Here is a 21,374-nt window from a genome sequence, read left to right as displayed (position 1 = left end):
CTGATTTACAGTGCATTACAAAGTTTACTTTGGTGAATAACATATTTTGCTTGCTGTTAAAGTATAGATTTCATGTGTACATAATTTGTTATTTCTGGTAAGTCGAGAACAAAACAAAATAACAAAGTCCTAATAAAACAAAAATCACATACATTTTATAATATTAAGTAAATTATGTTATGTTTTGTTTGCGTTATAAGAGTGTGGGGTGGTTGGGGGAATAAATAACGTGTATAAACATGACATGTGTGCACTGTATATTAGACTAATTTATAAATGCTAACATATGTATATTGTCCATTGAAGAGTTTAGTTTTAAATATATAGCAGAAAAACCATAAAATATTAAAAAATTTCAGATACTACACTTTCGTGTAAATAAAATAATATTATTATTTTTTTTCACATTTATAAATAAATAAATAAAAAATTTCAGAGTAACTCTGTGAAATTATGACAAATGCATTAATTTTTAAATTTGTAGTTGCCTTACGAAATCAAAAATAGTGTTCGCCATTAGTTTTCATTGGGGTCAAATAACCAGTTTTGACGTTATTCAAATAGCATAATAGTTAATAAAGTACGCTTATTAGAAAGTAATGCCTTAGTAAAATTGGATAAGTTATAAACATATTAACTTAAAAAAATGTCAAATTTTTATATTAACATAGGGCTATTAAAGGAATAACAATGAAGAACTTATTGGACGTGATGTCAGTTCAAAAGCGATCTGAAGCGAATAAAACTCAAAAACAAAAACCAACAGACTATCGGTAAAGTGAATATCGTAATTCGAAAACCTCCCACCTAATTGTAATAATTTCAGCAAAGTGGATAAGCCTGGTGTTGTGCCACGTTTCCTATTTGAATGCGCTATTAAACTGCAAATTAAACCACTAACCTCAGCAAGTGCAGCTATAATTTTTCACCGCTTCTTTAAAGAAGTATCAAGTACTGACTATGATGAATATGTAAGTCGATTAATAAAAAAAATTTACAACTCTACATGCATACGTACATATAATTCAATTTTGTTATTGATGTTTATGTTTTTTTTTCCCCAGCTTATTGCTGCTTCTGCATTATACCTAGCAGGAAAAATTAAAGACGATCCTGTAAAAATTCGAGATGTTATTAATATTACACATAACACCTTAAATCGTGACACGCCACCACTAGAATTAGGAGATGAATATTGGTCAATACGCGATGCCATAGTCCAGGCGGAGTTGCTAATCGCTCGCACTTTGAAATTTGATTTGAACATTGAACATCCACACAAGGTAGTATTACGCAACTTTATGCTTCCATGTGTACCAAATAAATATTTATTACAATTTTTACAACAGTATTTGCTTTACTATATGAAAACGCTGCAATCTTGGTTAGGTCATACCATTTGGTCATCAGTGCCGATAGCAAAGTCAGCAGCATCGTTTCTTCAAGATTTGCATCACAGCTCAAAAATCCTTAACCACAAACCGTCACACGTCGCAATATGTTGTCTGTCTTTAGCATTACAATCGTATGGCATTCAGGTCCCACTTGCTGATGAATCCGATGAAGCGTCCATGTGGTATACGGTAAGTTCAATTATACGATATAAATCTGTTTATTTTAATCTGTTTACCAATTGTCTTTCAGCCATTTGTCAGTGAGTTGACAAAAGAAAAACACTGGGAAATTATTGAAGATATAATAGAGATTTATAAGCAAGAAAGCGAAATCAATTCTTTTTGAAGAAACTGTACTGAATTTATATCTATAAAACGTATATAATAACGTTAAAGTAATATGGTAAATTTGTGATAAGGAAATTCTTCAAGCTAAAAAATTGGCTATGGCTTATTTCTGCCTCGTATTCTAGTTTATTTCCATTGATATTTAAAGTATACCTACATACCGAACTTATTAAACCATGATCATGAAAACGTGTAAGTTTCATTAAATAAATTTTATTATTTTTTATTGCTTAATTATTGGAAATGCTTATATTAAATACATTTACGATGTATCCTTCCATCTGAATTCAATGCTTATGGCGGCTTTTATGCTTCTCGTTACGATATTCTCGTTCTCTATCATCACGTTTAGTTGAACGCGACGATGAGTAGCCTGGGGAAGGCGATTTGCGGGAACGTGGTGAATTTTCATATCGAGCTGATTTTGATAAATATACTGTGCGTTCTGCATACTTTTTTGGCGAGTCGGAAAGGGAACGTGAACGATTTCGTCTGGAGGATTTAACGCTGCGCGTGCCAGAAGTCGTAGGCGATACTTCGCGTCGTGTAGTTAGTGGAGAACGTGATCGTTTATAACTTGCACGCGCTGGTGATGATCGTGAACTGCTACTATTATATTGTACTGGCGAAGGCGACCGCTTAACACGACGTGCTCGTCTGCTGGTGCTATCTGGAGATTCACTCCCTCGACGACTTTCCTTCGTATTGATAAACGATAATGGTGAATCTGCTACATCAGTGTCCTATAAGAAATCACAAAATATTATTTTTATCCACTTTCAATTCTTGCCGAATTACTAACCCTTTTTAGTAATTTCCGCCTAAAGTATTCAACTTGTTCACTTATAGTCCAGCCAGATTTTAGATCTCTCAACCCTGCTTCTAGCTCATCTTGATATTGCATTGTTTTTACTTCAATTTCACGTAGTTTTGTGCGTTTATCGTCGTCGTAATGATGTGCAACATTATTGCTGATCTGTTCATCATCACTAGAGTCGTAAAACTTTGGTGCTTGTGGTGGATCCAAAGTATCCCATTTACTAGTTGTGATTGCCTGAGCTTCAACTTGTTCGGGATCAACTGTTTCCCACTTCGATGGTATGAACGCACCACTCTTGGCATTTGATCTCATTTGAACATCGCTGAGATCAGAAGGTAGTTTCTCCAAAGGTATGCCATCAATGTCCTCGTCCACTGCGATTAAGAAAGAAATGGATTAATTTCAACAAACCTAATTTGTAAATATTTTTGATATAGAATTTACATGGTACTCCATCGATGTCGTCATCTTCTTCAATACCTGTACCCCGCCTTGTGGGTGTAGTTTTTTGTATTGACATCGCTTCTGGCAATCCCCTCATCAAAGCGCTCTTTAACAAAGCTGCACCATCCAATGGTATACCATCTAAGTCCTCGTCGTCTTTTTCATCACCTGACAAGGGAGCTCCATCAATGTCATCTTGCAGTTCTTCTACAGCTTCCTCTATTGGAGGTGGTGATGGCGCGATCTTCATATAAAACAATTCCAGGAACAATATATTTATGTAGATATACAATATACTAGAAGATTTGATTATTTGACTACGGAAGAAATGAGTGCTCCAAATGTAAAGCTAAAATTTTTAATACTGGCAACTAATTTATATATATATATTTTTACTTATATCCATACAAAATGTTTATAAGAAAAATTATTTCTTTTGTGAATAACTTCTTATATACCTGTTTTCCCAAAAATATACTTTTCAGTTTTGCCAAAAATTCCTTAGGATATATTGTCCATTCCTCCCAAACTCGTATTACATTGATAACACGCGACTTTAAACCCTCAGCTTTCAACCGACTCTCCATTGAATTGAAAAAATTGTGCAAATTTTCGAATACTTCCATTAAATGTTTTTCAATGCTGAAATAGTTGAATTATTAAATATTGCCATTCAATATTTATGTTTATTTTTATTTACGCTTTTCTAAAGAATGAAGCATTCGAAACTTTCACAGTACAATTGTGCAACAAATCGGATATGAGGTAAAGACGAGCAATTTTTTTTGATACCAATGTGTCTGGATTGGATAACGATTCGGTAATGCACTCACAAATTTCATCTGCAGCATCAGCGTGTTCGATACAAAATATCATTGCATCACCAATGCGTGAGCGCTCAGGTGTTATATGACGTAAAAGGTCTTCTAGGCGAACGCGTTGGCTAAAAATCAAACGGTTTAATTATGAATAAAAAAGTTTCATCATTGCTGGATGATTACGTACGCATTTGAAAGTGCACCTTTGTGCACAACGTTGGCATCTGGATCAACTACCAGTTCTTCTGGCATACCCATTGTGTAAAAATTTGCTATCGGTGGCTTCCAGATAGGACCTCCTTTAAACATTCGAAACTCTTTTTCATTCCATTCTGAGGGAGTATCGCCTTGTAATAATGAAAATAGTTTCCATCGATAATATATATGCGCAGGACTTTCGTTGTCGAATAGAAACGAAAATAATGGATTTTCTATTTCACGACTCATTATCAATGCCTCAAACATAGGGCCTTCGCGTATGACAAATTCAATCATACGATGTATAATATTCAGTACCGCTCTGCAATGTAATATGAACATTTATTAGATATTTTATTTAGCAACTTTATCAACTCACTTTTCTGTAGGTATGAAGACTTTCACAACAGATTTATATAGAATCTATAAAAGTTAATAAACATTTTATTGAGATAAAACATTAAATTTAAATAATCAACGTCTATTACCCTTTCCATATTTTCCTTCTCTTCTTCTGTGGTGTATTCTTTGTAATTTATTCTTGGTATATTTTGAGCTTCTGCAGGTGGTGGTTGGGCGTTAAATGGTAGACCAGATGGCGGTGGTGGTAAAGTAAGCTCCAAAAGTGTAGGTGGTATAAAAATGGGTTGGTTCATAATTGGTACGGATTTACCCCAACCTAGCCGCATTTCATAACCCATTATGTACCGTCCATTCAGAGTTCTGAGAGCTCTTTCGGCGTCTTTACGACTCATATAAGCAACGAATCCACAATTACGACCTCTTTGTTTTTCTTCTTCGGAACGTGGCCACATAATTTTTATGCTAGCCAGCGGCCCATATCGTCCGAAAATTTCCATTAGCTGTTGTTCTGAAATCTGAAATGATGAATATAAAAATAAAATTTATAACAAATTTTTTCTACAATATTGAAAAAAAAACATATATACTTTCGGACAGAGATTGCCTAAATAGAGATTAGTTGTATTTGGGTCACCGGTGTCGAATGATCCCGATTCCCGTGCTTCGGGTGCATTCTCAACGATCTGTTGAGCTACCGCCTGACCCGCCAGATGTTTGTATTTGTGACGTTCTTCACGTTCCTCTTGTATTCTAAAAGAAATTAAGCACTTAATACAGTGCGGCAAAGGTGTCGGTAACTTACTGTCTTAATTCTTCTTTAAACAGTTCTAAATTGCTTTTTTTCTTCTCTTGGCTTTTCTTTTTTAGCGGAACGACATCTTTTTTAAGGTCCGATGCAAGCATTTTAGCGTATTCCTGTGCCTTTTCTGCTGCGCTTTTTTCATCCAGCTTTGATCCAGGTTTATACAATTTGCCCTTTTCGCGGTTGTCTTCACCTTCGAAAATAATATGTCATAAATAACACATATTAGGTTAGTTAAAAAATCATTAAACTTACGTCTTGAACCAGCGTCGTAGGTACCGGCTTTCACCCATACTTTGGAGGAAGCGCTAGGTGCTTCTTGAAATGTTTCCACAAATTCTTTGAATACCTGACACATATAAGAAGGAAGTTTAGTACAGTATATACTTCTTATATAAATAAATATCTGATTACATGTGCCGCGGCAGCTTCATCTTCTTTTTTCTTCTGTTCTTCAATTTCCTTTTTGGAGAGGGTGCGTTTGCCCATGTTCCCAACGGCGAAAGCTTCCAGTTTCTTTTCACTAATACGCTATGAATAAAAAGTACGTCATATTGTAGTGGAAGCAGATCACTTTAATATTTACCTTCATATTTAGTAAATAAATATCCAGCAGAGTTAAAAAAAAAAACAATTCAATAAAATTTCGTCCCCAAAGATTTAAGCTAATCGTTCTTCTTCTATAATATTAAAATATCGATTAAATTACTTAGAAATGGGGTTATCTTATCGATCTGAAATTCATTTTTTAAAATTCTTTCAACATATAGCCCTGACAGACGAGCAGAACGTATAACCCTGCCCGTTCCCACGACAATCGGGTCTACGAAAACCGGAACGGACCCGGATTTTTATCCAGTCAACTCGGCAGAATTCTGCCGTTACAACAACGAGCAAAATTAATGGGCTTTAAGCAACGCTAATGGGCATTGAAATTTTATGGTGACAGACGACAGACTTGTGCATTTAGACAGCTGATAGTGAAATTTGTTTATTTATTTAAAAAAAAAATAAGTAAAACAAAAATGAATAAGATAAATTAATAATAGAAGTTTTGGTAATTTTGGAAAATCCTTATCAGCTTAACGAAAAAATTAGTTTATAATTAACTACGACAAAAGGTAGTAGAGTGAAATTAAAACCAATAATTATTTGTAATGCAGAGAAAGTGTGCGAAAAAGTTAAGAATATTGGAAAAATAAATAGCAAACTGTGCAGTGTTTATTTTCTGCCATCTAAAAATATTAAAATTTGTTTTTGTTAATATACTTGTACATAATTTAATTAGCAATATAAAACTGTTTAACTCTGATGCTGAAAACGGAAAGAGGCAGCAGACTTCAAGCGACATCTGTCAAAAAAAATAGCAAAAATCGGTCATTTTTGAGCAGTATTGCCTACTCAAATTGGTCAAATTCAGCTAAATGCACGAAATTGTTGTGCATTACAAACTTGCATTAACATGGGTCAAAAGCGCAAGTAAATATAAATTAAGCACGCTAATGCATAATAATATAAATTGCAATTTTACACTTCTATCAAAAATTAAATTCGGTATTATTTTGGGTAAATGTTCAAGAGAGCGACTTTTCCGGAAGGAAAGTGGGAGTGGGTAAATCACTTTTTTAAATCAAATTATTTTATATGTTATTATTTAATATTTATGCTTGTTTTTTTTTTTTTTTTTTTGTTAAGTGGCAACACGTTAGAAGACTGTAGTTTTGTTTACGGCTGGTTTGATTCGTACTTTCTTTTTTATTCAGTTTTAATAGCTGGCAGAGCTTTGTCAAATTTTAAATAACCCTTAGGACATAAAAGCAAATAAAAATGATTTGTAGATTGTGCCTGAAGCATTTTAAAAATGTAATTAATATTTTTGACGAGATAGGTATTGAATTGAATGTGGCTGCAGTACTTGCTAAATACTTCTGGTTCGAGGTAGGTTGCCAAAACATCTTCTTTGTCAACTTTATCAAAAGGCTTATTTTTTTAGCCAAGGAGTGATGACCCAATATCTACAGCAATATGCAATTCGTGTTGGATTAGCGTTTCCAATTTCAATGAATTTTACTTAGGTGTCGAGGAAGCTCATAGACTATTAACAGAACGATTTTCATTAAAGACCGATATAGAGCCCAATTGCCGTAGGAAGCGTAACTATTCAATAACCGATGAAAAAGATGTCAATGAATGGTTAGAACAAAATTTATCAACCACAATTCCCAAAAACGACTTCAGTAATGATGATGACGAAATAAACAATCAACAAAATATCATTACACCGGAAAAGCCTGCTGTCAAAGGCTTAAACTGTGTGGAATCGAAAGAATTGAAATGTGAACAGTCTGTAGAAAATGATGAGCCTTACATAAATAGTGAATCATTTATGGAAGAAGTAATGGGCATTGTGGAAGAAAGCGAAGGTGATAAATTTTRTAAATWAAAAATCAAACTATAAAATATTTGCTAAATACTTATATATAATAAATTTCAGATGCACTTGCCTTACCGCTAGAGTGTCAGCGTCGTTCCACTCGCTCTAAAACAAAGAAAATTTCAGAACACATCAAAAGAACATCAGAACTTGAATTGAAAATAGTGGACAATGAATGTCAAAAGGCAGATTTTGGAAATAGAAAACGTCGAGGTCGACCACCTAAAATTAAAAGTGAAACAAGGGATAAAAAAGGGGAAACGAAATCTAAAATTGATTCAAATGATGGTGATGATTCGCAACAGGAAAGTTACGAGGAACGGATGCGTCTAATTGATGAAAAAATCGCGCAATGTATACGTTTAGTATGCGATATTTGTGCAACGGAACAACAGACATTTTCTCAATTAAGAAAACATATGGAGAAAATTCACCAATGTAAAGGTTACGCAACTTGCTGCAATAAAAAGTTTCATAAACGARCCCTTTTGGTGGGACATATAGAAAAACATATTAATCCAGATTGTTATAGGTAAACTAATAAGATGATATATTGAATCGMAATGTAATTGTTGATTGTTAAAAATTTTCTATGACCAGATGTGAGTCTTGCGACAAAACATTTGCTGATAAACAATGTATGCGTAACCATTTCTTGATCAAACACCAGCCGGAAGAAGAAAAACAGTATCAATGTGAACACTGTCCGAAACGGTTTGCACGTCCCTATATCCTTGAACAACATCGTCTTATTCATGAAGAACGTAGTCACATTTGTGATATCTGTAAAAGAGGGTAAATATAGTTTCCGTTATCGCAATTCTAAAAGTGTATTTATAAGTTTTCTTTTGCTCAAAAGGTTTGCATCAGCCAACATGCTGAGCACACATATGAAAACAATGCATTCGAGTTATGGTGCCACTATGTGTGATGTTTGTGCGAAAGTCATAAGGGGGCGCACAGCTTTTGCCCGACATCAGTTGGAGCATTCTGGTATTGTTTTGCCGAAAGTTCAATGCGAAAAGTGTGGATCATGGCATAAAGATAAATATAGTTTACAGAAACATAAGCGACGTCATAACGACGATGGCACCTTACACATTTGTAGTATATGCGGAAAGGTGGCGCCAAATCGCAGCKCCCTACTCAGTCATCAACGTTATGTTCATAAATCTGAACGCGTTTTCGAGTGTAGCGTTTGCAAGAAGGCTTTCAAAAAAGCTATATCTTTAAAGGTATTTTCTAAAATATGCATTCGTTAATTACTTATAGTGATATATACATATATATACATGTGTGTGTTTTATAGGAACATATGACCACGCATACAGGCGAGGTGTTATACAGCTGCCCACACTGTCCTAAAACATTTAATTCCAATGGAAATATGCATTCACATCGCAAGAAAATGCATCCTAAAGAGTTCGAAGAGACCCGCAAACAGCGACGTGAAAATGCTGGGAAACCAGATGTTTATATTGATAAGATAGATAAAGRCAAATCAACAGAAACAAAATCTCCGAATAGTCAAAATGCTACAGAAGTCGATACCAGCAGTGATGATGATTCTATGCCACAAGTAATTATGATTAAATCAGACGATGGAAGAGAAACACACAACATTTTAGTGACAACAGAAGGTTTCAGTGATAACGAAGACGCGAATCCGAACGACAATAGTATAATTTTTACAATAAATTAGTATAAGGTACTTGAAATAAATTTTTATTTTATATCAAATACAAATCTGTGCAATTTTAGATATATCCATGTTTAGGCTAGCATATTAATTGTACAGAAAATTAAAATAATTAGTGATATTCAGTAATTGATTATATTATTTATTATGATTTGTTTTTAAAGCAATGAACTGGAACAGATAATACTAACCTCGCTCGCATATTATTTCGACTGCAATCGGTTCCATAAGTATCGACTCTAAACATCGATGTACAGCGGATCCGAGTATCTCATCAAGCAGAAAATTTACAAGACTGAAATAAGTTCGTAAAATACTTTTTTTTAAAGGAATCATTAGTACATTATATGACATACGATATTTACTTTTCATCAGCGACGAATCGCCAAAGATTCATTTGCAGATAATGAGTATCCACTTGTACCTGTTGCAAGCCAAATTTACTAAATGTGCGAAGACGTATGCATTCCAAAAGAGTCTAAAAATATATGCATAATTGTAAAGAAAAACGAACAATCCTAAGATATTCACCAAACTAATTTACCTTTAAGCCAATCTTAATGATACCAGTCACAATGGACACCTTTGAAAAATCAACATTAGTAAATATGTCAATGCGCTCCGAAAATAATCGATGAATATTCGAGACATAGTTAGATTCTAATTGTGATGGCGTATAATTCGACCAATTAGAACGATGATGTTGCTTAGTTGTTGTTAATGTGCTAAAATGGGTTTTACGACTAGAATCACTGCTTGCTGTCGTCCTAACGCCCGCTTCATAAAGGCTAGCCACAACAGTTTCAATTGACCCCAGCTCCTCCACAACCCGTTTCATTACAGCCCGTACTGAACGAGGTTCAAGACAATTTAGCCAATCACGAGTTTCTACGCTCTTCCTCATCATCTAATATGATTATAATGTATATACATATAAATATGTATTATATATACAAATTGTAATACCTGTGAAATATTTGTGCCTTGCAAACGAACATATGCATCTAATAGTGTTTGTGCAGTTTCGCGCATTTCTGCGCAAATTTCGGTTTCATGAGATAATACTGCACTGTTTTCTGAATCAATTTCATATAAATCGTCAACCAAAGTGATCTAAAATAAAAACTAGTAATATTAATTTTTGTAAATACTGTAGACCTTAGAATTTACCAGAATATGTACACCATTTTGCTCCATTTCAACACATGTTTTTGATAGAACCAAGAGAAGATTTGGAGGACTAGGACTAGAGATTTCAGCAAAAGAACACATCATTTTAGAAATATGACGCAAGAATCCTGAAAAATTTGATATTCTATATGTAATAACAATTGAAGTCTTTCTTTATATTTACCAAAATATATATTTACCAATTAATAAACTCTCCCGTATGCCTTCAACGCATAGAACTCCTTTGTAATCTGCTTTAATATTGAATGACCAATCCGTCTGCAGAAATACTAATAAATCTTGTAGCACTCCTTTTACCTTTTCCAGCATTGACATATACAAATTAGTAATTAATTCATTTAAATTTGCCCCATTATTATTGTCACTTTTTGCTGAAACTAGTGCCAAACGTACAGAGCTAAGGCTATCGGAGAAGTGATCTTTTAATGATTTAGAATGTGCTTCACAAAGTTGATGTGCAGCTGCGATTATGATGTCTACTGTGTTACGTTGTATTTCCAAACCACGACAAATATTGCGCATAGCCAGAAGGCGTCTATGAAGGCGATCAAGGGCTCGAAGCAGTATTTGCGTATCACCAAAACCAATATCTGATTCAACACGATCATGAACGAGTGTCAAGTATTTGTCAATATTTTGGTTTAGAAATACGTTTAATTGGCGCAAGGAACGCTCTTGAAAATCATCGCTAAAGWTATATAAGGACTTATTTGCAATTCTTAAGGCACTTTTGAAAAACTTATAGCCCATATCTTACCTTTCTTTATCATAGMTTTTTGTTACAAACATATCAAAATATGAAGTAACCACTAATGTTAGGTCATTGAGAAATCCTTYTATACCCATATCAACAAATTCAATCATGTCTCGTTCAGTTTGATCCTTGTTATATAACAACCATTAAGCCATTTATGTAAAGATCAACATAAATTATATTACAAATACCTGCAGTAGTACTATTTGTTCGTGCAAACGTTTTGCAGCACAAGTCAGCATTTCATTAGCCAAATCTGCTGGTTTTTCATCTAACTGCAATAATAATTCACCAATTTCACTTAATGATTGAGCTGAATTACTCGCCATTTGAAAATCATTCCTCAAACGGCTTTTTAAGTCGAGCAATATTGATGCGCAATCTCTCTGAATGCCATCGAATGAGGGTTGTCGACCATATTGTGCAAACACCTTTTGTGCATGTAAATAGTCTTGAACAGCTTGAGCGTAGTTCTGTTCTTCTATTAGACCCTTCAATTTTGCTGGCAGAGAGGATAAAAATTGCAGACGTTTAAGTAGCGAGTGTTTTTCAGAAAGACGACACAGTTGCGAACGAGTCCCCTGTAATGTATCTGTAATTTGTTCACTAAACGATGTTATGGAATTCATTTTATTGCGCAGCAAATTCATATCCGATTCCATTTCCTTGAAATCGCTTTTCATTTTTCGTATAGTATCTGTTGCTGATATGAATTTATTATAGTTTTCATAGACGAGTGTCTGCATATCGGAATGTAGCGTTTGAGTGTCCTTTATTACCGCAGTTTCAGTGTCCATTATTTGTTTTAAAGTACAATCCTGTGAATCACAACAAAAATTTACGAAACACTCTCATAGGAAATAAGTGTGTATGGCTTTACCTTTAATAACTTTTCCAAATATTTTTCAGAATCAAATGCCGAGCTATCCATATCATATGGATTATTAGCATGCTCTGTCATCCTGGTGGCAATTGTTTGTTGCTAATCGGTACACACTTTAAAAATTATATTTAAAAGTTGAATTATAGTATTTTTTGTCCAATGATGTACATAAATAATGAAATTTTCTCTGTACAATTGTTAAAAACTTAAATACTGTTCCAGATATATTAGTGCTGCCAGATAATTATAATTAGTTTTGTCAGTATCCTAAATATTACTTAACGGTGAACATAACAAATCACAAACAGGTGGCATAGAATGTTGATTATAATACACTTTCTCTGCAGGTGGGAAAAACAACACTTGATAAACAAAACAAACATGAAGTAAACATTCGTAATCGCCATGGGRACAAGTTTTATTGTATGTTTGGGACATTGAAACAATTTTGTTCAATTTAATCGAAAGATAGCAACCAATACTTTAATTGAGCAACATGTTTGTATATTTAAGCAAAAAGGTCTATATTTTTTAATATATACGTATGATATTCACCCCAATAAAAAAAAAATTAATAAACATATCATCTAGATTGCTATACCGAACAATGTAAAATTAAATTGCATAGCTTGGAAGCATAGCACGGGTATATAGCAGTCGCTGGTTCTGAGGGACTACTTAAGGTCTTGAAACTAGAACAAGGTAGTGCTATATTATTTTTTTTTTATCTAACTTATTACCGCCTCCATTTTTCAGCGTCCAGCGGTCCAAATAAGGGTAATCTAGCTGCTGTATCAAATTTGTCTATGAATCAAACTCTGGACGGGCATAAGGAAGGGGTTAAAGTGGTCACTTGGAACGAAAGTCAGCAGAAATTGACTTCTTCGGATTTGGATGGCGTGATTATGGTTTGGATGATCTACAAGGGTTCTTGGTACGAAGAGATGACTAATGACCGAAAAAAATCGACCGTTAATAGCATGTGTTGGACATCAGATGGAGCTAAAATATGCATAATGTACGAAGATGGCGCAATCATTGTAGGTTTGTATATATAAGGTAGTTATTGAATGCATGCGCAATGTGGTCATTCACGGTTTTGGATTCGAATCWCTTGGTTAACGTATAAACTAGTGATGAATCGTAAACGTCTTTAACGTACATCACAAGTCCAAGACCAACATGAAGATTTAAATAATATTCTCACATTTTCCGATTTCTCCAGTTTTCACACCTAAACTGATATATGCTACATAATTTAAGGCTCTGTTGATGGAAATCGTATTTGGGGGAAGGAGCTGAAGAATACTCATTTAACTAGTGTGCAATGGAGTCCAGATAATGGTTTAATATTATTTGGGTTGGCTAATGGTGAATGTCATCTTTATGACAACCAAGGAAATTTTGCGGTCAGTAGTTATATATGACTATTGTAGTATATTCAATAGTTTAGCGTATACAAATCTATATATTACATACCAAGAMCAGATGAAGCTAAATATACAGTGCGTCACCCTTAGTCCAAATAGAAATTTTAGAATCTCGGCACTTTGTTGGTRTAGCGGAYGGGCACCATCCAACCGACCAGTTTTAGCTATTTGTTTTGAGACGTGCAAATTGCAAATTATGCGAAATGAAAGCGATGACGGTATGTAATTTTGTGTAAATTACACGTGAGCAATCAAAATTTGAAATATATACTTATGCCTATGTGYTTTTATTAATTTAGCCCCAGTTATCATCGATACAAGTATGCGAAATATAGCTGCTGAGTGGAATCAAGATGGTTCTGTGCTTTCTGTTTGTGGAATTCTTATAGATTTCAATACTTCGAAAGAATCGAATCAAGTAAATTTTTACTCCCCATTCGGACATTTGATACGCACCTTAAAGGTTCCAGGGAATGAGATCTCTTCACTTTCATGGGAAGGAAAATCGCTACGCATTGCAATGGCTGTCGATTCATTCATATATTTTGCAAATATACGTCCAGATTATATGTGGTGTTATTTTGAAAAAACGATTGTTTTTCTTAATAAAAGCAGTACCAATCATACGCGAAATTCAACGACCAACATTATCACTTTCTGGAATACAGTTTCTAATCAGGTGTCGTATACATAACTCAAGTCAATATGTATTAAAAGTATAGTATAGTGCAATGTAGTATATTATAAATATTTTCAGAGTTTCCTAAAGGAAGTCGAGCCAGCATTGGGGATGGCTGCTTGCAACGACCATTGTGTTTTAGCTGTAGAATGCTTAAATAGTAATATGAAGGAAAACATTGTAACTATTTCAACAAATCCAATTCAGAGCGACGATAAATGCTAYCAATTAATGTTGTGTAATTCTATTGGTACCACTGTGGACTGTAAGTACAAAACTGATGTCCTCACAAYGGTAAAATTCCAAACATAATATTATCTTGAGGCTATACAAATAAGTGATCCAATTCTAGTTACAACCAGCGTTTTATGAAATGATATTTCCGCAAAAAAAAAAAAAAAATTATTTAAACTACACTGTATCTATAATACTTTGATGTTATTAAGACCAAATTATGGTGTATGGAAAGTTCTGATTTTTCAAAGACTATCGAGGAAGTATTTTGTGATACTATCCAACAACATACATATACTACTAGTCTCGACGAAGATAGGCCTATAAAATCTCAAGTATCTCATCTCTGTACATACTAAGAGTTATGGTTATCTCGTTTGTAATCTTAAAAACTTCTGGTCTGAGTTGCATAAAACTACAAAGAAGTACAATCTACTCAATTAAAAGCGACGGAGAACACAATTTGTTCGCGTTTGCAAATATTTTCTTATATCATTCTGTTAATAATTTTAATACAATATACCTAAAGTGGTTTTTATACCATATTAATGGTTAAAGAGTTCACAATTTTTTAGTTGAAAATTGTGTCGATTTTTGAAGAGAATATACACTTAAGTGACGTTTGACGACCAATATAAAAGAACAAGATAGTGGTTCAGATCTAAYTCCAAAATGTACCACAAAACTAAGGTTATTTCTTTCGGCCTCATTTTGACAGCGAAATACACTGATATGAAACCAAATTTTGTTGCGATTAATTCTGGACACGTAGCAATATCCTCTTTCGATGAAGTGCTCATTTGGCAATACAACACTCCTAAAGTAAGGTTCCACTTTATAATTTCATAGCGTATGTAGATTTTTTATCGATTTATATCTGTAGAGTGCAGCGAATTTGCATGGAGTGAAGGGGCGTAAAGAGAATCGATTTCATATAGACGACACGCCAACTGGGGTCGAAATGGCCAAAGACTTAGTAATTGCAACAGGGGGCGCAAGTTATGATAAAAAGGCTTACAAGCAACACGTTAACATAGATCCCATATGCGCACTCGCCATGTCCGAGAAGATATTATTGGTGGCACGTTCCTCGGGTACTATAAATGAGTACAGTGTGCCGAACGTAGCGCTTCGAAATCGTCATAAGATTAATTCAAAGCCTTATAAATTGTCAATTAATTGTAATTCCAGGTATGTAAAATTCTTCCCAGTAATTAATTTTATTGTATGTAATAAAATCTAGTAAAATCCCTTTTCTAGTCGTGCAGCCGTTATAGATGATGTTGGTGTTATGACGTTGCTTGATTTGGACGATGATCATCAATCACAGTTGAATTTCAGTCGAGTTGAACGCAAGKATGTTTGGGCCGTTTGCTGGGCCAAGGATAATCCTTTATTACTCGCATTAATGGAAAAGACACGCATGTATGTATTTCGTGGCAATGATCCCGAAGAACCTATTTCTTGTTCCGGTTATATATGTGCTTTTGAAGATTTGGAGATTACTAGTGTTTTACTCGATGACATAATTAGTGGTGATGAGACTCAAAATTCCGTTAATCATATTATACAGTTGCGAGTTAAGTCGCTGCGTGACACTGATGATTTGTTGCAGCAYGTGGGCTTAGAAGACGCGAAGCAGTTCATTGAAGATAATCCACATCCGCGTTTATGGCGCTTATTGGCTGAGGCAGCTTTTGTGCGTAGTGCTAATTATCAGGGAATTCAATTAATTAAACGCATGCGAAACATATCAGCACGCATGTTACAAAAAGCCGAAGTAGCCGCTTTCTATGGCGAGTACGAGGAAGCAGAGAAATTATACATGGATGCTGATAGAAGGTACGTACGTAACTAAAATAAGGCCACTATAATCGTGGATATTTGGATAAAATCTTTCTGTATGTATATTATCTTGTTTTGGGAACAGAGATTTGGCTATTAATCTACGTATTACTCTATGCGACTGGTTTCGTGCTGTTCAACTTTATCGTATGGGTTCGGGAGTATCTGACCAACAAATGGAGACCGCATGGCGCGAAATTGGCAATCATTTTGCAAGTTTACGCTCTTGGTAAGAACAAGATGTCACCAAATTTCGAAAATAAATAAGCTTTTTTTACTCAACTGTTCACAGGGAGAGCGCAAAGGAATATTATGAAAAATCACATCACTTAGAAGGTTTAATGGACGCGCTTTACCATCTTGAGAGATTTGATGAATTGGAACAATGCATTGATAAATTGCCTGAAAAAAGTCCATKATTAGCAAAAATAGCCGAGATGTTGGCATCAGTTGGTAAGTAACATTGATACATAGGTCATACCATAAATATGAAGTAATTAAGCTTCACTCATTYACAGGAATGTGTATAGAGGCAGTCAAGGCGTACTTAAAAATGGGCAATCCTAAATCGGCAGTAAAGGTTTGTGTTAATTTGCGACAATGGGGTGAGGCGGTGCAGCTTGCTCGTAAATTCGATATGCCACAAATTGGAGAATTGTTAAGCAAGCATGCAGCTCAGCTCATCAAAGAGGATCGTTTACCAGAAGCAATTGAACTGCAAAAGAAAGCTGGATTTTATTTGGAAGCCGCGCGCTTGCTAGGTAAACTTGCACAACGGGAAGTCGAAAAGGACTCCAGCATGCTACGCATTAAAAAGCTCTATATTCTAGCTGCATTATTATCCGAGGAACATCTAAAATCATTGAGTACAGCAGAGTTGAGTTACAAAGTGGATAGAAATTCCATATTGGATACTATGAGTCCAGAAGATGCACACGTCGTAGAACATATGTGGCGTGCAGCAGAAGCTTATCATTTTATGTAAGCACAAGTACTAATACATATAAATACATTTGTGGATATGTTATTATATTGAATTTTGTGCAGGATGTTGGCACAGCGTCAGTTACGTTTTGGTATTACACGCAATGCTGTTGTTACTGCATTGCGCTTGTGCGATTACGATGATATCTTGCCAACAGAAGATGTATATAATATACTCGCGCTTTCTTGCTGTGCAGATCGATCATTTGGTGGGTACTAAATATTTTGTTATTGAAATTAATTTGACGAAACAAAAATTAACGTTAGGTACATGCATCAAGGCTTTTAGCAAGCTAGAATGCTTGGAGAGTATACCAGAATGTAGAGTTCAGGAATATAAAAGGCTCGCGGAAAATATTTCTTCAAAGTATGTATCTGAAGATACCAGAAATGAAATGGTTAAATGTTACGCATGCAACTCGCCGGTACCCGAAAGGTTCGGATCTTCAGTTTTTTATATCTCCATAGACATGTGTAGTAAAATAAATAAATCTTTTCTAGGCTGACAGCCTGTAGCATTTGTGGTGTTCGCTTTCCTGCATGTGTGTCATCAGGCAAACCCATCACTCAACCCACCAGCAATATTTGGATTTGTGGCATTTGTCATCATTGTGCCATCCCAGTTGAAATCTCACGACATCATACCTGTCCTCTTTGTCACAGTTTGATAATTTCAATGACAGTTGAAATATAATGTAAAGTTCAAAGCATTATTTCACTTAAAGTACTTAATAAAAAAAAAAAAAAAAAATTATATTACTAATTGCTGAATTATTAATTCTAAAAAGAAATAGTCAAGCTAGGCGACTGCGATTGGGTTAGACGAAGTGTTGTAATAAAAGAGGGAGGGTACAATAGACTGAAGATCAAAGTGCATCTATAATTGAATAAAATRTAATACAAGTATACAATGGTGCTGTTATACAATAATTAGAACTGACTGCGATAAATAATTAAAACTATTAATTGAAATTAATATAGCAACACATTTTATTTGAGTTTTACATAAAAACAACAACATTAATCTTATTTTTAAGAAAATGAGCTAAACATAAAAAAACAAATTTTGTCTGGTCTTTTGATAAGAAACGATAGTAATAACTTAAAATATCTATATAAAATTGAACAAAATAGATTAGATTTTTAATATTTTGTTGGATAACATTGTGAAAATGTGTTCATCCAGTCTTCGAAGTAAACTTTGACTTAAATGTTGGCATGTTTACTACTGTTTCAGCTTTGTGTAAGAGGTTAGGTGGGTTTGAAAATTTCCAAAAAAACAAAAAATAATAATAATAATACCTCTAGAATATAGTCCTAAATTTTAAAGTTGATCGGAGTAATAATTTCGGAGATACAGCCTTGAGAACTTGTGCACTCAAGGCTAGCTGCGCTAAGTGCCCTGTCTTTAAACGCGTTTTTCTCGAAACTGTGTTTTTGAAGTCGGTGGACAAGATTTCTCGAAAAGGTTTCGACCGATTTAGTTAATATTATCTAGTTATTGAACGAAGGATTCTTCCTTGTTTCATTACAACTTATTTTTGATCAAAAAAATGACGAAAATTTTACCAACAATGAGATTTCTTGTTTAAAGTCCGAGAAAAAAGGACAATTTTAAAATTTCCTACGTTCAAAAGATCAGTTTTTTAATTTTATATGAACCAATAATAAGTTATGCTGTCCACGGTGAGAGCACTTTTTTGAGAGACACTCAGGGAAATGCGGTCCCAACGGCGGAATTTTCAACATTTTTGTATCGAAATTTCAGGAGATATTGATCGAATATATACCTTTGGGATAACATATAATATTATATTTTTCAAATATATGATTGCTCGTATTAAAAAAAAAAAAAAATCCTAAAAATACCTTTTTTTGTACCTGTGAAACCCACCATTTGAGATAATTCGTTATTATTTCGTGGGTTTTCGTCCTTAAGATATTGTTTCACAATTGCCAATAAGTTTTCAAATGGGGTGAGATAGGGACATGGTGGACGACAGCGCAGATTCTCCGCCATGTTATACTGATTCCACAGAGTACCTGGAGTTCAGGGTTATGTTTTCCATCCGATTGGAAAAAATTGAACTTGTACTTGTCACTCCAGAGTACTCTAATGCAGTATTGGGAATTTTTTACATTTCATTTGTAAATGCCTTCTTATCGTCCGAATTTCCTCATTAATTTGATATCCTACTCTTGCCCTTACTTCACGAGAAATCGTAAACGGACTCCACCAGTCAGTGACAGACAGTCAACCGGATTTCAACTTTTCTCGTCATCCCGATCATTTATGTATATATGTATACATAACCCTATATCTACCTCGTTTAGTTTTAGGTGATACATACAACCTTTAGGTGAACAAAACTATAATACTCTGTAGCAACTGGGTGCAAGATTATAAAAACTCCACGTTTCTAATTGCATGACCAGCTAAGAAACACAAACCGGCAAATTTTGATTTTTTTAATAACCAATTAGTAAATTGTCATGTATTTACCTTACAAAACTCGTTCATTGTGTACATTATGAATAACGGCACTCATAATTTACAGTGCACGATTTTTTCTAGCATATCCTTCCTAATTGTAAGGTCACCACTGAATATACAAATTTATTGCAAATGAAAGCCTTAAAACTCAAAACTCAATAGCCTAGCCAAAACATTAGCGCTTAAATCTTAGAAAATATAGCGATTACACCACAATAACTGGCTGGAGCGCATTTGTGATATAAAATGTCGAGTCATTAGACATATTTAATAATAATCAAATATCCGCAGCCAAGCGCTATTGTACTAACTGTACATATGTGTGTATATTTAATTCAAAAACATTTACTATGGTTATGTGTTAATTGTTATATAATGAATACAAGCTTTGTGTATTTTCCTGTTGATTACTCAATATCTGCTGTGAACTTCCATTATTTGTTTTTTTCCAATTCTCCCATTCTAGGGGATGCATTTTCTTTTTATGCGAATGCATATTTGCATTTGAATTGGAAGTACGCGTACAAAATGGACATTTGTAAAGAATTTCACCAGTATGTTGTGCCATATGTTCCTGAAAATATGTATGAAGACAAATTTACTTAATTACGCGTTGATAGAGTAAATTAAATAGAATTATTATAAATGAATTAATTTTTACCCGCAAATGAATCGCTCGCTTAAAAGTCTTTTTGCATTCCTCGCAGGTAAATACAATATTTGAATGAACCCGATATTTATGTCTTGTTAAAGCATCTTGATTTTTACATTCCCGTCCGCATGTATCACATGTGACCGCTTTTTGATCTTTGGTATGCAATCTTCGTATATGTCGTCGAAGATTATCTTCATCCTTGAGCCAACGATCACAACCATCCAATGTGCATTTTACCTTTGGACCACCATCATCGAAATGCGATCGCACATGCTTTTCAAATGATGCTTTATCCCGTATCTCTTTAGCGCACACATGACAAACATTGGTTGGTCGACGGTGCCGCATGCATACGTGAATTTTCAAAAGATCATTACTGGCGAAGCGACTATTAGGACATAGGTCACAAACGAATATTCGCTCGTTCTGGGGCACATGCGAGTTTTTATGAATTTCAAGTTTCTTTTGGCAAGGAAATCTCTTAGGACATTGGTCACAATTGTAATTTAGTTCCTCCTCTGGTGCATGGGCAGTTATCATATGACGGGAGAGTGTTGACTGTTCCGCAAAATTTTTTTTACAGTCTTTACACCTTTAACGGAATTAGATTTATAAACTATAACATAGGGCATATATTTAACATACCTAAAGAATTCAGGRTTGTCGTGTTTATACGCATGACGTACGATCTCAAKAGGGTGAAATAATTTYTTATTGCAACATCTTACGTATGATYTTATTTTTGGATGCTGTTTTYGGAAGTGTTTTCTAACTGAAGAATAGTCCTCGCTGAAAAATGTGCACAACTCGCAGATCATTGGAATGTATTTTTTAACCATCTCTTTGTCTTCCGAACTTGATTTAATACTTGATCGACCTTTRATCTTTTTCGGACAATCATTTGG

The 21,374-nt window shown here is 34.4% G+C and overlaps 6 protein-coding genes across 11 annotated transcripts in view; 3 read left to right on the top strand and 3 right to left on the bottom strand.

Annotated features, from left to right (window-relative positions):
* The first annotated feature begins 16 nt into the window (after positions 1 to 16).
* On the top strand, positions 17 to 1,953 carry LOC108973328 (cyclin-related protein FAM58A). 4 transcript variants are annotated; one of them, XM_018940540.1, is made up of 6 exons: positions 17 to 97; positions 672 to 773; positions 827 to 971; positions 1,065 to 1,283; positions 1,350 to 1,583; positions 1,645 to 1,953. In XM_018940540.1, the coding sequence occupies exons 2-6, from the start codon at positions 691 to 693 to the stop codon at positions 1,738 to 1,740; spliced, it is 777 nt and encodes a 258-aa protein (XP_018796085.1). In that variant the 5' UTR covers positions 17 to 97; positions 672 to 690; the 3' UTR covers positions 1,741 to 1,953. The 4 variants fall into 4 exon arrangements, with proteins under 4 accessions (XP_018796085.1, XP_018796088.1, XP_018796087.1 ...); XM_018940543.1 differs by lacking the exon at positions 17 to 97 and adding an exon at positions 355 to 374; XM_018940542.1 differs by lacking the exon at positions 17 to 97 and adding an exon at positions 506 to 580.
* LOC108973327 (U2 snRNP-associated SURP motif-containing protein) lies at positions 1,940 to 5,882 on the bottom strand. Its single transcript, XM_018940539.1, has 13 exons — positions 5,774 to 5,882; positions 5,602 to 5,718; positions 5,443 to 5,536; positions 5,188 to 5,380; positions 4,973 to 5,135; positions 4,511 to 4,900; positions 4,402 to 4,445; positions 4,012 to 4,344; positions 3,707 to 3,949; positions 3,465 to 3,648; positions 3,007 to 3,250; positions 2,545 to 2,936; positions 1,940 to 2,485 (listed from the first exon to the last, which is right to left on the bottom strand). The coding sequence occupies exons 1-13, from the start codon at positions 5,777 to 5,779 to the stop codon at positions 2,030 to 2,032; spliced, it is 2,859 nt and encodes a 952-aa protein (XP_018796084.1). The 5' UTR covers positions 5,780 to 5,882; the 3' UTR covers positions 1,940 to 2,029.
* Positions 5,883 to 6,994: 1,112 nt separating this feature from the next.
* LOC108973258 (transcription factor grauzone) lies at positions 6,995 to 9,367 on the top strand. The gene is made up of 6 exons (XM_018940378.1): positions 6,995 to 7,125; positions 7,181 to 7,610; positions 7,682 to 8,153; positions 8,222 to 8,416; positions 8,481 to 8,856; positions 8,931 to 9,367. The coding sequence occupies exons 1-6, from the start codon at positions 7,015 to 7,017 to the stop codon at positions 9,321 to 9,323; spliced, it is 1,977 nt and encodes a 658-aa protein (XP_018795923.1). The 5' UTR covers positions 6,995 to 7,014; the 3' UTR covers positions 9,324 to 9,367.
* Positions 9,324 to 12,321, bottom strand: LOC108973256 (vacuolar protein sorting-associated protein 51 homolog). 3 transcript variants are annotated; one of them, XM_018940376.1, is made up of 10 exons: positions 12,146 to 12,321; positions 11,457 to 12,083; positions 11,269 to 11,393; positions 10,691 to 11,199; positions 10,491 to 10,618; positions 10,287 to 10,433; positions 9,865 to 10,227; positions 9,686 to 9,798; positions 9,512 to 9,615; positions 9,324 to 9,399 (listed from the first exon to the last, which is right to left on the bottom strand). In XM_018940376.1, exons 1-10 carry the CDS (start codon positions 12,224 to 12,226, stop codon positions 9,395 to 9,397), a joined length of 2,202 nt encoding a protein of 733 aa, XP_018795921.1. In that variant the 5' UTR covers positions 12,227 to 12,321; the 3' UTR covers positions 9,324 to 9,394. The 3 variants fall into 3 exon arrangements, with proteins under 3 accessions (XP_018795921.1, XP_018795920.1, XP_018795922.1); XM_018940375.1 differs by lacking the exon at positions 9,324 to 9,399 and having other exon boundaries at positions 9,442 to 9,615; positions 12,146 to 12,320; XM_018940377.1 differs by lacking the exon at positions 9,324 to 9,399 and having other exon boundaries at positions 9,525 to 9,615; positions 9,677 to 9,798.
* Positions 12,322 to 12,443: 122 nt separating this feature from the next.
* LOC108973255 (WD repeat-containing protein 35-like) lies at positions 12,444 to 18,083 on the top strand. The gene is given in 17 exon segments (XM_018940374.1): positions 12,444 to 12,668; positions 12,740 to 12,785; positions 12,788 to 12,850; positions 12,905 to 13,192; positions 13,412 to 13,557; positions 13,637 to 13,796; positions 13,878 to 14,257; positions 14,336 to 14,522; positions 15,210 to 15,313; positions 15,375 to 15,682; positions 15,752 to 16,333; positions 16,422 to 16,565; positions 16,629 to 16,789; positions 16,855 to 17,317; positions 17,384 to 17,529; positions 17,588 to 17,756; positions 17,822 to 18,083. Coding segments are annotated over 17 exon segments (3,564 nt in total). The 5' UTR covers positions 12,444 to 12,644; the 3' UTR covers positions 18,015 to 18,083.
* A 1,608-nt stretch (positions 18,084 to 19,691) lies between these two features.
* Positions 19,692 to 21,374, bottom strand: part of LOC108973259 (transcription factor grauzone-like) — a gene marked incomplete in the record, with an annotated part of 2,671 nt that continues 988 nt past the window's right edge. Inside the window, 3 exon segments of the mRNA XM_018940379.1 lie at positions 19,692 to 20,388; positions 20,476 to 21,061; positions 21,115 to 21,374. Of these exon segments, the coding sequence (XP_018795924.1) occupies positions 20,176 to 20,388; positions 20,476 to 21,061; positions 21,115 to 21,374 (1,059 nt within the window).

This window comes from Bactrocera latifrons, unplaced genomic scaffold, assembly GCF_001853355.1.
Source record: "Bactrocera latifrons isolate USDA-ARS-PBARC rearing strain unplaced genomic scaffold, ASM185335v1 scaffold_47, whole genome shotgun sequence".
Taxonomy (NCBI): Eukaryota; Metazoa; Arthropoda; class Insecta; order Diptera; family Tephritidae; genus Bactrocera; species Bactrocera latifrons.
This window is presented reverse-complemented; position numbering and strand designations above follow the sequence as displayed.

What these genes read in the sequence shown, in the direction of transcription:
- LOC108973327 (XM_018940539.1), bottom strand. An exon ending in ATGAAGCTGCCGCGGCACAT is followed by an intron (nt 5,537 to 5,601) that starts GTAATCAGATAT and finishes TATATGTGTCAG; the next exon opens with GTATTCAAAGAATTTGTGGA. An exon ending in AAAGGTGCACTTTCAAATGC is followed by an intron (nt 3,950 to 4,011) that starts GTACGTAATCAT and finishes TTTGATTTTTAG; the next exon opens with CCAACGCGTTCGCCTAGAAG.
- LOC108973328 (XM_018940540.1), top strand. Translation starts at nt 691, where the DNA reads ATGAAGAACTTATTGGACGTGATGTCAGTTCAAAAGCGATCTGAAGCG. An exon ending in GTACTGACTATGATGAATAT is followed by an intron (nt 972 to 1,064) that starts GTAAGTCGATTA and finishes TTTTTTCCCCAG; the next exon opens with CTTATTGCTGCTTCTGCATT. An exon ending in ACATTGAACATCCACACAAG is followed by an intron (nt 1,284 to 1,349) that starts GTAGTATTACGC and finishes TTTTTACAACAG; the next exon opens with TATTTGCTTTACTATATGAA.